This window comes from Zootoca vivipara, chromosome 13 (genome assembly GCF_963506605.1).
Source record: "Zootoca vivipara chromosome 13, rZooViv1.1, whole genome shotgun sequence".
NCBI lineage: Eukaryota > Metazoa > Chordata > Lepidosauria > Squamata > Lacertidae > Zootoca > Zootoca vivipara.
Window position 1 is genome coordinate 20,365,407 of NC_083288.1, and position 14,627 is coordinate 20,380,033.

Consider the following 14,627-nt stretch of genomic DNA (forward strand, 5'->3'; position numbering starts at 1 on the left):
CTATGCTTGTTTACTCAGCCTCATTAAGTTCTCTTCTCCCCACTAAGATTTTAGTCATATCTTTGGATGTGACTTTTACCAGACTTTTACTTTGGATGTGCCACTTTTACCAGAGACTAAGGAGTAAATGGTTGTCTAGAATGTGACAGCTGCAGTTGCTGCCTTCTCTCACAGGTGCCTGTTTAGGCTTTACTGTGGTGTTAGAGACGCTGGGACTGACAGCTGCAAAGGATGAGGCCGTCCTATAGATAGTCCCTCCCTCCCTCCCTTCCACCCTCTCTCGCCTCTGCTCTACCTTCGGTTTCTTCCTTTCTTCTGCAGAGACTGTTAATAGTAGCAGAAGCAAATAACTACAGCAAGTTTTTGTTTGGTGACAAGTCTTGAGGTTAAAATACCAATGCAAGCTGCAGGAGGTACCCTCCCAGAGGATGTCCAGAGGCTCTTTGAAGGTAACTAATGAAGTTGTTTGAATAATTAGCCCCATCCCCCTACAGTTTAGATGTTTTCAGGAAAAAGAAAAGATGGTAGCCACAGCAGGTTCTTCTATTTCAAGAATCCTGAACGTGGGCTTCCCTTTCATCACCTTTCCCCCCAACAGTGCTCCTGATTACAGTACATATATTTGTCCCCTATTATTATAGGGCTTTATTACATTTGAAGCAGTCTTGATTTTCAGCATTTTTCAGTGTTCTTTTGGGTGTTGTGAAATGGTAGAGTTCATGGGTGAAGGCCAACACCTTGCTAGCTGCAGGAATTCTACTGAAGTAGTGTAGTTTTATGAAGGAATTAAAGACACAGTCTACTCATATTTGAGGGACAGATGTAATTGGATATAGGGCTGGGAGTGATATTAAAGGAGGGCCTAATATAGCTACTCCACACTACCTAAAAGGTTGAAATCCCATTTTCCCCTCAAAATGAATACTTCCACCCCCACAGCTCAAAGGGATCTGCAGTAAAGCAGGGATCTCTACAGACAAAATTCTCCAGTGATTTAAGATTCATGGTAAAGGTAAAGGTAAAGGGACCCCTGACTGTTAGGTCCAGTCGTGGACGACTCTGGGGTTGCGGCGCTCATCTCGCTTTACCGTCTGAGGGAGCCGGCGTACAGCTTCTGGGTCATGTGGCCAGCATGACTAAGCTGCTTCTGGCGAACCAGAGCAGCACACGGAAATGCCGTTTACCTTCCCGCTGGAGTGGTACTTATATATCTACTTGCACTTTGATGTGCTTTCAAACTCCAGGACTCTACTACCTTTAAGGTGCTTCCAGACTGATGCTGTTTTGTGGGTTGGATTCAGTAGTATCCTAGTAAATCCAGGTTACTCAGTTAAAGTGGATTTTGTGTTCTTGCACAGCAAAAACATTTCTTCCCTGAAATCTGAGTTTTTTGGTAAGAAATGTGACAGAAAAATACACTGCAAAGTGTATGATGATAATAACCTTCCTGCAAACAAATTGGAATGAATACTGATGTCATATAACCTCCTCCCACAAACAAATCATGAAGAATGCTTGATAAACAGGTTGCATGGAAGCTACCTTAATTTATATATTTATTTATTTATAATATAATATGTAATCTCAGCACAGGTGCCTTTCGGAGCTATTAAAGGAAGTGTGAACATCTGCTAAAATTAGAACGCTTTAGTGATTCATTTTTAAGCAAATCATAATTTGCCAATTTAAGAGAAAATATTGCAAAATCACTTTGGATAACCTCTTGCGATGTTAAAGGAAGCATGAGGATCTACAAAAGCTACATTTTGTTTTTAGAAGGAAACTCAAATCTCAAATATATCTCTCATTTACTTCTACAGTATTGTATTACAACAAAAATAACCCCAATAAGTAAGTTCTACCTCTTACCATGTGCCTTTGTTGACTAAACAGTGTTAGATGATATCAGTCTAGTGATTAAAGCTTGCATTCTAAAGGCATCCATATGTTATTTTATTGTGCATTCATGATGGAGTCCCTAAGATGGTTGGATGGCGTCCTGTATACCTCCTTCCGGCAACTCCTGCAGCCAAGCTGATGCCAAATGTCTTGCTCTGCTTTCCTTTGGACCACATCAGTGAGGCTGAGAGGGGTGTCTAATCATCTGGACAGCCCTTGACTTCCATAAACACTACCCAGGCTTGTGCCCTGGAGAGGTCACTTCAGTGCTGCTAACTCAGGAAAAACAATGCTGGAGGCAGCAGTTACAAGTTGCCGGTTTTTGCAGCCACAGCAGGTGCTGTGATTCTCCAGCAATTTGACTTTACCTTGGAGACAACCTCCATTGTCTCTCAAGACAGACAGATACCAACAACAGCAGCAGCAACAACAACAACATGATTTGGGTTCCTTATGGCATCATGATGGTTATATGCAATTCTGCTTTCAATGCTCTTTGCAAAAAAAATTGGGCTGTCTTGTTTCCTATCTACGCGTGACCCATATCTTCCCGCTGATATCCTGTAACATTTTTTTACCATAAATATTTAAAATTTCTCTCCCACATAGGAAGCTGTCTTATACCAAATGAGATAACCAACCTATCTCAGTATTGTCTACAGTGTAGAGTAGACTCTACACCAGGCATCCCCAAACTGCGGCCCTCCAGATGTTTTGGCCTACAACTCCCATGAACCCTAGCTAACAGGACCAGTGGTCAGGGATGATGGGGATTGTAGTCCAAAACATCTGGAGGGCTGAAGTTTGGGGATGCCTGCTCTACACTAAGTGGCAGCAGCTCTCCAGGGTTTCAGACAAGGGGTCTATCCCAGTCCCACCTAGAAATTCTGAGGACTGAACCTCCAGCCTTTTGTGTGCCAGAATGTGCTTTAACCCTCTGTGCTCACTGTGTTGTGAGATTACTATTAAATCGTATGAGGAAAAACAAAGCATTGTACAGGTGGTGGTTTTGGCATGTGTCTGTGTAAATATTTCCCTGGAGAAAAAAATCAGTGCACCCCTGACAGCAAGAAGTGAGCTATGATATCTCTGTGTACATGAAATATGCTGGCTCTTTGCCATATATGTATGCCTTGCATGCACAAACACATTGTTACACTAAGAGGCATTTTAGAATTGTTATATAAAATAGTAAGTTCAGCACTTCTGCTGCTTGGTCATACTGAACTAAGTATGTGTGGGAACCTCATGTCAAAGTGGCTTGGATGCAAGGTACGGGGCTTGGGAAACAGTGGACAAAAGTCTTTATCCTGCCAGGGGCGGAGGAAGGGGGTTGCGGTAGGGGTGGGCCACCCCAGGTATCACCACTGAGGGGGTGACAGAAAGCTGGGCGGCACTCACCGCAGGGCCTGCAGCGCATTTGAGCCATGCATCCCTCCTGGGAGTGACACAGTGGCTTGGGGGCACGCAGGTTCCACGCTGCCCCAAACGGTCCGCCTGCCGCCTCCCCTCAGCTGTAGGGCGGCTGAGTGGAAGAAGGCAGGCAGACTCCTTGGAGGCCCCACAGAGTGTCCTACCCCAGCTGGCCCCATCCCATGGGCGGCTGGCCCCACTCCTGGACGCGCGCCGTCCCAGGCGCCCGATCGGCTCCGTCGCTGTATCCTGCTGCCCTTTGTCTAAATCTATGGTCTCACAAAGGGGGGAAAGGAAGTTGGTGGCCTCAAGGCTTGATAGGAAGAGACTGGTAAGCCCACTCTCCTCAGCCATCGAATATATTATTTCTAATGTTCAACAGTTAATGATTTTTATCACTGCATCTTCGAAAAAGCTATTTCTTCAGCAAAGCCCAGGCAATAATTTTGAGTCTTGGGTTACTTAATAGAGCTTTATTTTGGAATCTGTTTTTAGAATGCGGCTGTACAACATGGTAGTCAGAAAAGTAGCTCTGAGCATTGTGTTCCACTCTCTCCATTCATCTCATTTTCACAGCTATTTAAAATTGCCATCTTATTCTTTTCCTGGCTCTACTTCCATCTTGTGTCTTTAACTACAGTTGGATAAATAGTCAATAGTGGATCTAATTCTTCCTACCACTTACTGCCCGTGCCTGGAAAAGTTTCATCTGTTAAATATCTATGTCCCTTGGGTTGCTTCTTCCTGGCAATACAAACAAAAACTTTCTATGGGCATGTCTTGGTGTTCCAAACACTTGATAGGAAATGAGTTTTGAGACTTGTTGCCTGCAATTGCTTTTTGTGACCAGGCACCTGTGTTCTAATTTCTATTGTGAGGAGAAAGGACTCTGTGCATGCTCAAAGGCACTCATATCATTCCACAAGTTCTGGGGCTAAGGCACTAAAAACAGCTTTAAAAAGCTAAGCCTTTAAAAGCTAAGCCATAGTTAAGACTCAATAATTTTGGCTCACAGTAATGAAACCTTGTTATTTGAATCGGTTGTCTTCCCCTGCTGAATATGTGGGTTTCCTCTCCTGTTTTAGATTCGAGGCTGTGATGCAGTTGGCTCGCTTCACTTTTTTTTTTTTTAATGCTTGGTGCTTTATTGTTCTGAACTGACATTTCTCATAAACAACTCATTTTCGGCACCTGCCACCTTTCCTTTAGCTTAGATTATTTTCTTGTTAGCTGACTGTTTTTAATTGAAGTCTTTGGATCCCCTTCTAAAGCAGGAGCCTTCCTTTCCTGACAAGCAGAGCAGGCTATGAATGGAGATTAATTGCGTGTCACGCTCTCCTATATCAAACTTGCTGCGTCTTTTAACAATCTGCAGAGTCTCTAGGCCTTCCGATAGGGAAGGTACGTTCCATCTATGCAAGCTAGAAAGACAGGCTCTTGAGTCAACTGCCACGTCGGCCTAATGTGTCGTCAGAAGCGATCATATCATTTAGAAAACACAGATCAGAAATAAGGAAGCTACATTGAATTGATCTTCTGCATGTGTGGATTCACAGTTTTCCTTTTTTCTTTGTACTGAGAGTTAGTTTGTAACATGATCAGAGTATTAGAAGTGGATTAATTTATAAAACGTGAGTTGCTGGGCCTCGAAGCTGCATGGAAGCCTCCCACTTCAACTCAGCAAGTGTATGGGGATGAATTTTGTATACTCAATGGTGAGGAAAATCTCTGGACTCTTGAAAGGCACACCTTGTGCTGTTACTTCCAGTAGTCCATGGCAGAGCCCTGGGGTGAGAAAAAAGGTTCAAGGCATTAGCTCTTTTGATAACTGTTCATGCTGAAACGATTGAGGCCTATCCTATACCCAGTTCCCTCTGTCAACATAATACGTATGATACGTACAACTGGGCTTGAGTCTATGAATGCTATAATGAATTTGTTAGTCTTTAATGTTCTACAATGCTCTTTATACTCAGATAGTGGCACTTATTTTTTTTTTAATGAAATGTGTATACCACCCTTTATCTGTAGATCTCAAGGCGGTTCACAGAATAAAAATACAAACTACGTAATAAAAACAAGAACCATAACAAAACATAACAATACTCCCCCTCCCCTGAACAACCCCTCTTTGAAAATTAAACACTAGGTTTAGCCAAGGTGGTAACTACCCGACTGTTTCGGCATTAATAATTGGTTTTTTTCTGGCCTTATATATTTTTATTTCTCTTCCTGTTTGCAAAATATCTGCAGCCAGACTTGCTAGCTTGTCTGTGTTCTTTCTTGATATTTTATAACATCACAGATGAGCAGTAAAACTAACGTAACTTAATCTCAAACAACTTAAATTTGAGCAGTTTACGTGCTTCTCTTGCTGATCCACTCTCTGAAACTTTATGGCCTGGTTTTTCTATTTCATTTCCTGGTGCTTTGGACATGGCAGATGGCTCTGGAAATGGGACTGGGACTGAGAGGGAAAGGCTGTGACTTGTGGAAATTTGCAGAAGTGACTGGTGTTTTTATTACAATGCACCCTGTCATTGATCTGTAGAAGCATTGAAGTTAGGGCTGCTTTTAGAGATGGGACAGTGTGCATTTTAATATGATGCCACATGTTTCACACTTCCCAGAACATTTTGCAAATTGAAAAACAGTTGTCCTTCAATGTTACAGCATTTCTTTGAATTTTGCAACACAGTTCATAGAATCATTGAACGGTAGAGTTGGAAGGGACCCTGAGAATCACCTTTTAAGGTTGTGAAATGATTGTTGCTTTGTTGAACTGGTAGTTTGTCTGATGTTTCTGTTAATAGCCTAATTTTTCCTTCTCCCAATTTTGCAACTATTCCCCACATCTCTCTAAACAGATGTTGAAGATTACCTGGTGGAGGGGCTGCAGGATGAGAACCTGAATGCTACAGAGAAGAGGCAGAGGGATGCAATCTTGATTGATATAAAGCAACTTAAAGAGAGGTTTGTATGTCCAACAGTTCTGACGGGGACAATTTCTGTAGCAGTTTTCTGAGTTTTCTTTTAAGCAAATCTATCAAACTCAGTTTTCTGTGTCCGACAGTGGCCAAATATGCTTCAGCTGAAAGTGCAAAAGAGGGTGGAGCCTGTTTTTTAATACTTTCCTGAACTCTGAGGACCAAACTAACATGATGTTGGTTTATATGTGTCTGTTTATGAGGATCTACCGGTATTTTGTAACAGCAAAAGGAGAGAGTGCAGAAACATGGCCCTTAAGTCACTCACCCTCGGCTTAAGAACTTAATTCGTTCCGGAGGTCCGTTCTTAACCTGAAACTGTTATTAACCTGAGGTACCACTTTAGCTAATGGGGCCTCCTGCTGCCATTCTCATCCTGAAGCAAAGTTCTTAACCCGAGGTACTACTTCTGGTTTAGCGGAGTCTGTAACCTGAAGCGTCTGTAACCTGAAGTGTCTATAACCCGAGGTACCACTGTATTTGAAATATGTCCCAAATCTTAGTGAGTTTAATGTATTGTCTCTTACTAACAAAGAATTATGGTGATTGGTGGTGTTTGTTTCAGTTTGTTTTTATTATGAGGAAGGACAAAGGCTATTCAGGGTGCTGAGCTTTCATTCGCTGACTGTTAAAAGAAGTCCTGTTTTGTGCCCAAGCCGACCTTCCTGAGATTTTACCAGGCCTACGTTCTCTAGAGCGTATTTTCACAGCTGTAAAGATTGGAAACTTGCAATTTCAAGATTTTCTTAGAAAAATATATGCTGGGAAATACTTGGCTCGGTTCTAGATATGATAGAATCTGGCAATGAGCGTGCAAAAGGAAACAAGAACATATTTTAAAGAAACCAAAGAGTTATGGGAAAACTGGTCACAAAAGGAAACTTGGGAAAGGATTTGGTGAGCAGGTGTTTAAATGTTAACGCCAAAGGGAAATGAGGAAACTGGAATGCACTGTACTGAAAGGACATGAAGGAAATAAGAGAAACCTGGTAGAGCAGTGGTAAGGTGTAAACTCTCTGGCAGGGGTTCCCAACAAAATTTTCTCGAGGACCCCTCATCGAGCCGCTATTGTGACAAGGACCCCCATTAATTCCTAATCCTAAAATTAAAAAGTGAGAGCCAAATTAAGAGTCTTTTTATATTTTATATTTATACGTTTTTTTTACAGTTACAACAGAGTACTCCATCAGTATACAGTTAGTTTTAATTTTCAGTTCTTAATGAGATGAACCACTTTTTAACCAACGGTCCATTTTTAACTACGCGAACTGTAGCTTCCGCGAAAAACAACGCTTTGTTTACAAACACTACTGTTTTGCAAAGAGGCAGCACGCGCCAGGGAGGAGGGAGGGGAATGGAGAAGACAGGGTACCTGCGCAGTAGCACACAAATGAAGCCGACGCGCGCAAAGCATCTTGGGGAGGTGAGCGTTAGTAAAATGTGCACGCTGCCTCTTTGCAAAACAGTAGTGTTTGTAAAGCGCCACCTAACGGCATACAGCAGAACTACTGCCTCTATCTAATTCTAGTTTTGCGCTAGACTCTGCTCATGCAGGAAGCGGCCAAAACAAAAAATCTGTTATCATACGAAATATATTTAATATATTTTTTATTCTAATAGCATCTTGCGGACCCCTCTGGCATAGCTCGCGGACCCCTGGGGGTCCCCGGACCACCTGTTGGGAACCACTGCTCTATGGACAGAACAGGGAGGTGGGCACTGGAAGTAGTATGGCTCTGTATGTCAAGGGAAGACATATAATCTAATACCGTACTCAAAATTAAATTTCTGTGGGTATAAATACCAGAATTACACTATTAGCCCACAGACACTAAAACTCTGACAATGATAATGAGATGGAGGAACCTTCTCCCATTTATTTCCAAATTACAGACTGGGAACTCAGGCTGAGAGAGTCCAACTTCCTCAGGGTCACCCAGTTTCCCATTGATACCTACCTACCTTGCCATGGTGTGTCACTTTTAAGACAAGGAAAGGAATAGCTGGATAATGAATTTCCTCACTTCTGCAGGCCACTTTGAGAGGTGGGTGACCCAAGCCACCTGTCAAGCACTCAATTGCACTCCCAGTTATTCCTTTGTATCCATGGCTTGAGTTGAAGCTGGGCTGTGAAGGACAAAAAACCCAAAGGTGCAGTTTGAACCCCCCCCCCCCGTTTTGCATTCCTGGCTTAAAGGCAAGCCAGGGGAGTGAAGGACATTTCAGAAGTGCAGGTTGAGCTTGCTTCTGATTCTTCTTCTAGCTGCATCTTGAAGTTTCCTGTGTCCGATATTATATATGTCAGGCCAAAGAAAGGGAATAGTTTGCCCCAAACAGCCTGATGGGCCTGATTAGGATATACCTCATGCTTGTGCCCAGGGCCACTAACATGGCAGCCTGATTTCTGCTGTTCTTGCAGCTTCTCTTCATTGGATTTATAGAGGGGTTTGAAGTAAAACCAGTATAGATTGTATTGTGGAATTATTGTGCAGAGAATGCAAATTGGGTTTCTCAAATTCCCATTGTCCCATTGTATTGTAAAGAGACCTTAAATTGCACACTGCTCTGACTTTTTGGTCATGCAATCACTGGTGCATTTACGCCATTGTAGACTGGTCTAAACTAGTCTAGTCCGATTTTAAACCCCCACCTTTCAGTTCACTCAAGTGGGCAGAGTGTTTTTATCCTTCGTAAGGTCACAGCTGGGTATCCCCTGCAGAAGAACGTCGTGCGATGCCCCGCTGTATCCAAATCAATCTTTCCTGCTGGCTAATTAAGCACCAGTTTTCTTACTTAGCAACTTGGGACTGTGTAATTAACAGCCCGGGTTGCCGTGAATAATTGAAAGTTAGGCACTATCTTCAGGAAATGGAGGGAAACTTCTGGATACTGAAATAGAGTGAAGTTTGATCAGAATGTAGAAGTGGACTTTCTGTAGTTCTGAATCTGAATGTAGTGGGGGAAGAAGTACATGAAAGGTAGCTCTGTGAGGGATTTCTCCTTGTTTCATGCCCTATGCCGTTCGTCACTTCATCTCCCTTGAGCTTTCAGAAGACGTTAGGTTCTCCCTGTTCCTTCTCCGTTCTGTCTCCCCGGGCTCCTAAGTGCACTAGGGTGGCACAGGAGAGGAGTCCTTGCCTTCACACTGTGTCCCTTGAAATTACTTTCAGGAAATGTTGCTAGACCTTGGCAGGTGCAAATAATTATCCAGGGCTCTTGAAATGCAGTCCTGAAAATTTATCTTATTTATTCCCCACTTTGGTTTATGACACTTTATAATACTGCCCTGAGGGGTTAATGCCCTGCCCTGCTCCTTCTGACATAACTAGATAAAGGTAAAGGGACCCCTGACCATTAGGTCCAGTTGTGGACGACTCTGGGGTTGCGGCGCTCATCTCGCTTTACTGGCCGAGAGAGCCGGCGTTTGTCCGCAGACAGCTTCCGGGTCATGTGGCCAGCATGACAAAGCTGCTTTCTGGCGTACCAGAGCAGCACACGGAAACGCCGTTTACCTTCCCGCTGGAGCGGTCCCTATTTATCTACTTACACTTTGATGTGCTTTCGAACTGCTAGGTTGGCAGGAGCAGGGACCAAGCAACAGGAGCTCACCCTGTCGCGGGGATTTGAACCACTGACCTTCTGATTGGCAAGCCCTAGGCTCTGTGGTTTAACCCACAGTGCCACCCGCGTCCCTTTCTGACATAACTACTTTCAGTTTAAACCATGGGTGAGGAACTGTTTTTCTGTTTAAAGGGTAATCTGCATGCTGGCAGGGGGTGGGGCCAGAGCCAAATGTGGGGAGGCAACCCTTTTTCCTTTCCTCTTTTTCTGCCACCCTCCCTATTTGCTTCTCCTTGCCGGGGCTCCTAGATGTCTTGAAACAATGTTTTCTGAGCCTTGGTTTCAATTAAGATCTTCAGGGGGTTGGACTGGATGGCCCTTGTGGTCTCTTCCAACTCTATGATTCTACACACAGTCATCTCTTCTTTCTTTTTAAAAGCTTAATTGGAGCTAGAGGTTACCTTCCCCACCTTAAAAAAAAAAAGTAGGAATGGGGAATCCTGAGCAGCTTCTGTTTACATTAACTAAGTATATGGTAATTTTAATTTCTAAACTGTGTTTGAATAATCAGAGATGAGAGCAAATGGGAAAGAGAAATTTCAGAGTAATCTTTAGCTCATTAGCTTAACTATAGCAATAGTAATTCCCTAGCAATAAGAAGCTCATTAAGTCAGATGGCTTGTGATATCAAGATAAAAGTGGTATTTAAGAATGTGACCTCTTGGTCAGGCAGGTAGCTGAGCTCTCTGGTTTTAATACCCCATTTTGCTTAGCCCAGTTGGATTTTACCTTTAATTAGCTGGAACACTGGTTTTCATATTCTAGTATGTCTGAGAGCTGACATTTCCTCTGCTTAGCAATTGGATTGGATGAATTCTGTTGAACATGATTCTTGGGTCTTGGCTCTGTTGGCTTATCCTTCACTGGGAGGCAAAATAGGTTTGATCATAGCTGCCAAGTTTTCCCTTTTCTCGCAAGGAAGCCTATTCAGCATAAAGGAATTTCCCTTAAAAAAAGGGACAACTTGGCAGCTATGGGTTTGATGGGGAAGCCATTCCTCTCTCTCTTCATGTCGCTGCTTCATTTATATTTGAAACAGGCTCCGTCTGTGGAATGCTCTTCCATTGAAAATGCCAACATGTTTGGTTTGTATCCAATGTTAGTCATGTTCCAAGTAGACCCATTGAAACTAATGGACAATATTACCTTAGGTTAATTGATTTCAGTGGGCTTACTCTGAGCAGAATTTAACTGGATACAACCTTTTTTCATTTCAGGATTAAGTGAGGTATTTTTCAGTATATTTGTGCTGTAATTAGCCTACCTATAGTAGGTAGCCTGTTCTGTGATTTTTTTGCTGTTCTTAGTGTTTATTCGGTTTTTATGATTTATGACTGCATTTATGTAATCTGCATCTTGTACCTTGGCCTGGGATCCACTGAGATGAAGGAGATGAAGGGTGGGTTAAAATATTCCTAATAAATAAAGAACTAAATTCAATAACACTGTGTGTTCAGGTGAGGAAAGCTCCCCTCCCCCTCCCCTGTTGTTCTTGGATGTATTTTGTTGCTTGAAGTACCGTACCTTTTATCCCACACTGGATTACTTTTTATACCTCAGCTAGGCTCTGAGAAAAGTGCCCACAGTGATGGAGCATTGAGAGGTGAGGCAAGGGGTGAAGTTCAGCTCTCCTCACCTGCACACATCTTCATTTTTTTCAGCTTGATCTTAAACACAAACAGGGCAACTATGGCTGCCATAAAGTTTGGCCTTGAGCTGTGAAGGAGCACAAAACACATACCCCCACACATTGAAGCTAAAATCCAGGATGGCATCTTCCTGGACACAATTTTCCTGTTTTTTATCACGATAACACAGTGGTTGTCATGATCTTGTGCTGTGATCTTGTGGGGAGGGAACAACTGTAGTCACCTGCAATTTCTGTGCAATGTTTTTTTTTGCCAAAGGATGTAGGCAGCTACACCTGCAGCAATTGCAAGTTGGTTGCCCTACTAGAAGACAAGGTTGCCCTACTGGAAGACAAGGTCCAGCAGCTTCAGGTCCGTGTATCTACGCTCCAGGGAATTAAAGAGCTGGAGCTTTTCTTGGATGCAGCAGAGCACACTGTCTGCACCAAGGAGGAGACAGGGGACATCCCTGAGGAGGATGTCAGTTCCCCAACACAGGACCCAGATGTATGGAGGAACGTGACTCATAGAAGTAGAAGGCCCAGGGATCACTCTGAGTGCTTAGAACTACACAACCGTTTTGAAGTGCTCTCCCTTAACATGGAAGACGAGGAACAGACTCCATTTGAAGATCTCTCCCTCATCACAGTTGATCAGGAATATGAAGACGAGCAGCAAAGTCAGTCCTCCGGGAATATGCAGTTAACCTTGGAAGGGACAGCACATGGAAGAACCCCGACCAAGCCTATGAAGAGGCGTGTGGTGGTGATAGGGGATTCCCTACTGAGGGGTACAGAAGCAGTGATCTGTGGGCCTGATAAGATGTCTCGAGAGGTATGCTGTCTCCCCGGGGCCAATATCAAAGATGTAACAGAACGGCTGCAAGGAATCATAAAACCCACTGACAAATACCCCTTCCTTTTGGTGCATGTGGGAACCAATGACACTGCAAGCCATAGCCTACAGAAGATCAGAAGTGATTATGAGGTTCTGGGCAGGAAGTTGAAGCAATTAAATGCACAAATTGTCATCTCATCTGTCCTCCCAGTCGAACGACATGGCCCAGGGAGAGAGGGAAAAATAGGGGAAGTAACAACTGGCTTCGCAAATGGTGCAAACAGGATTCTTAGATCACGGCCTGCAGTTTCTTGAAGATGGACTTCTGGCAAGTGATGGGCTGCACCTCACAAAAGTTGGGAGGAATGTTTTTGCCATGAAACTCAAAAACCTTATCAGGAGGGCTTTAAACTGACTTATGTGGGGTAGGGGGACAGTGGTCCTGAAGGTAGGAGTCTATCAAGTTCTGAAGATGATCATCCAAATGTCAAGGACCAAATGGAGCAAACAGCACACAGACCTAGTGGTGGGAAGAAAATATCCTTAAATAATATAATAATAATAATAATAATTTATTATTTATACCCCGCCCATCTGGCCGGGTTCCCCCAGCCACTCTGGGCGGCTTCCAACAAAACAGAAATTCTAAAACACAGAAATCCATCAAACATTAAAATACAGAGATCCATCAAACATTAAAAGCTTCCCTAAACAGGGCTGCCTTGAGATGCCTTCTAAAGGTCTGGTAGTTGTTGTTCTCTTTGACCTCTAGTGGGAGGGCATTCCACAGGGTGGGAGCCACTACCAAGAAGGCCCTCTGCCTGGTTCCCTGTAACTTGGCTTCTCGTAATGAGGGAACCGCCAGAAGGCCCCCGGAGCTGGACCTCAGTGTCCGGGCAGAACGATGGGGGTGGAGACGCTCCTTCAGGTATACCGGACCGAGGCCGTTTAGGGCTTTAAAGGTCAACACCAACACTTTGAATTGTGCTCGGAAACGTACTGGGAGCCAATGTAGGTCTTTCAGGACCGGTGTTATGTGGTCTCGGCGGCCGCTCCCAGTCACCAGTCTAGCTGCCGCATTCTGGATTAGTTGTAGTTTCCGGGTCACCTTCAAAGGTAGCCCCACGTAGAGCGCATTGCAGTAGTCCAAGCGGGAGATAACTAGAGCATGCACCACTCTGGAGAGACAGTCAGTGGGCAGGTAGGGACTCAGCCTGCGTACCAGATGGAGCTGATAAACAGCTGCCTTGGACACCGAGTTGACCTGTGCCTCCATGGACAGCTGTGAGTCTAAAATGACTCCCAGGCTGCGCACCTGGTCTTTCAGGGGCACAGTTACCCCATTCAGGACCAGGGAGTCCTCCACACCCGTCCGCCTCCTGTCCCCCACAAACAGTACTTCTGTCTTGTCAGGATTCAATCTCAATCTGTTAGCCGCCATCCATCCTCCAACCGCCTCCAAGCACTCACACAGGACCTTCACTGCCTTCACTGGTTCTGATTTAAAAGAGAGGTAGAGCTGGGTATCATCAGCATACTGATGGACACCCAGCCCAAACCTCCTGATGATCTCTCCCAGCGGCTGCATATAGATGTTAAAAAGCATGGGGGAGAGGACAGAACCCTGAGGCACCCCACAAGTGAGAGCCCAGGGGTCTGAACACTCATCCCCCACCACCACTTTCTGAACACGGCCCAGGAGGAAGGCGCGGAACCACTGCATGACAGTGCCCCCAGCTCCCAAGCCCTCTAGACGGTCCAGAAGGATGTTATGGTCGATGGTGTCAAAAGCCGCTGAGAGATCCAGCAGAACAAGGAAACAGCTCTTACCTTTGTCCCTAGCCCGCCGGAGATCATCGACCAGTGCGACCAAGGCAGTTTCAGTCCCATGATGAGGCCTGAATCCTGACTGGAAGGGATCCAAATGGTCCGCTTCTTCCAGGCGTGCCTGGAGTTGTTCAGCAACCACTCGCTCAATCACCTTGCCCAAGAATGGAAGATTTGAGACTGGGCGATAGTTGGCCATATTGGCCGGATCTAAAGATGGTTTTTTTAGAAGCGGTTTAATAACCGCCTCTTTCAGCGGGTCTGGGAAGGCTCCCTCATGGAGAGAAGCATTTACCAACCCGCGAAGCCCATCGCCCAGCCCTTCCCGGCTAGCTTTTATAAGCCAGGATGGGCAAGGATCAAGGAGACAGGTGGTTGGTTTCACTCGTCCAAGCAGCCTGTCCACATCCTCGGA

At 44.5% G+C, this 14,627-nt stretch overlaps 1 protein-coding gene across 1 annotated transcript in view; it reads left to right on the forward strand.

Annotated features, from left to right (window-relative positions):
• Positions 1-324: 324 nt before the first annotated feature.
• The window catches only part of SKAP1 (src kinase associated phosphoprotein 1), a 293,527-nt gene continuing 279,224 nt past the window's right edge, over positions 325-14,627 (forward strand). Inside the window, exons 1-2 of the mRNA XM_035134221.2 lie at positions 325-449; positions 6,180-6,285. Of these exons, the coding sequence (XP_034990112.1) occupies positions 398-449; positions 6,180-6,285 (158 nt within the window). The 5' untranslated portion in view covers positions 325-397. The remainder of the gene's footprint in view (positions 450-6,179; positions 6,286-14,627) is intronic.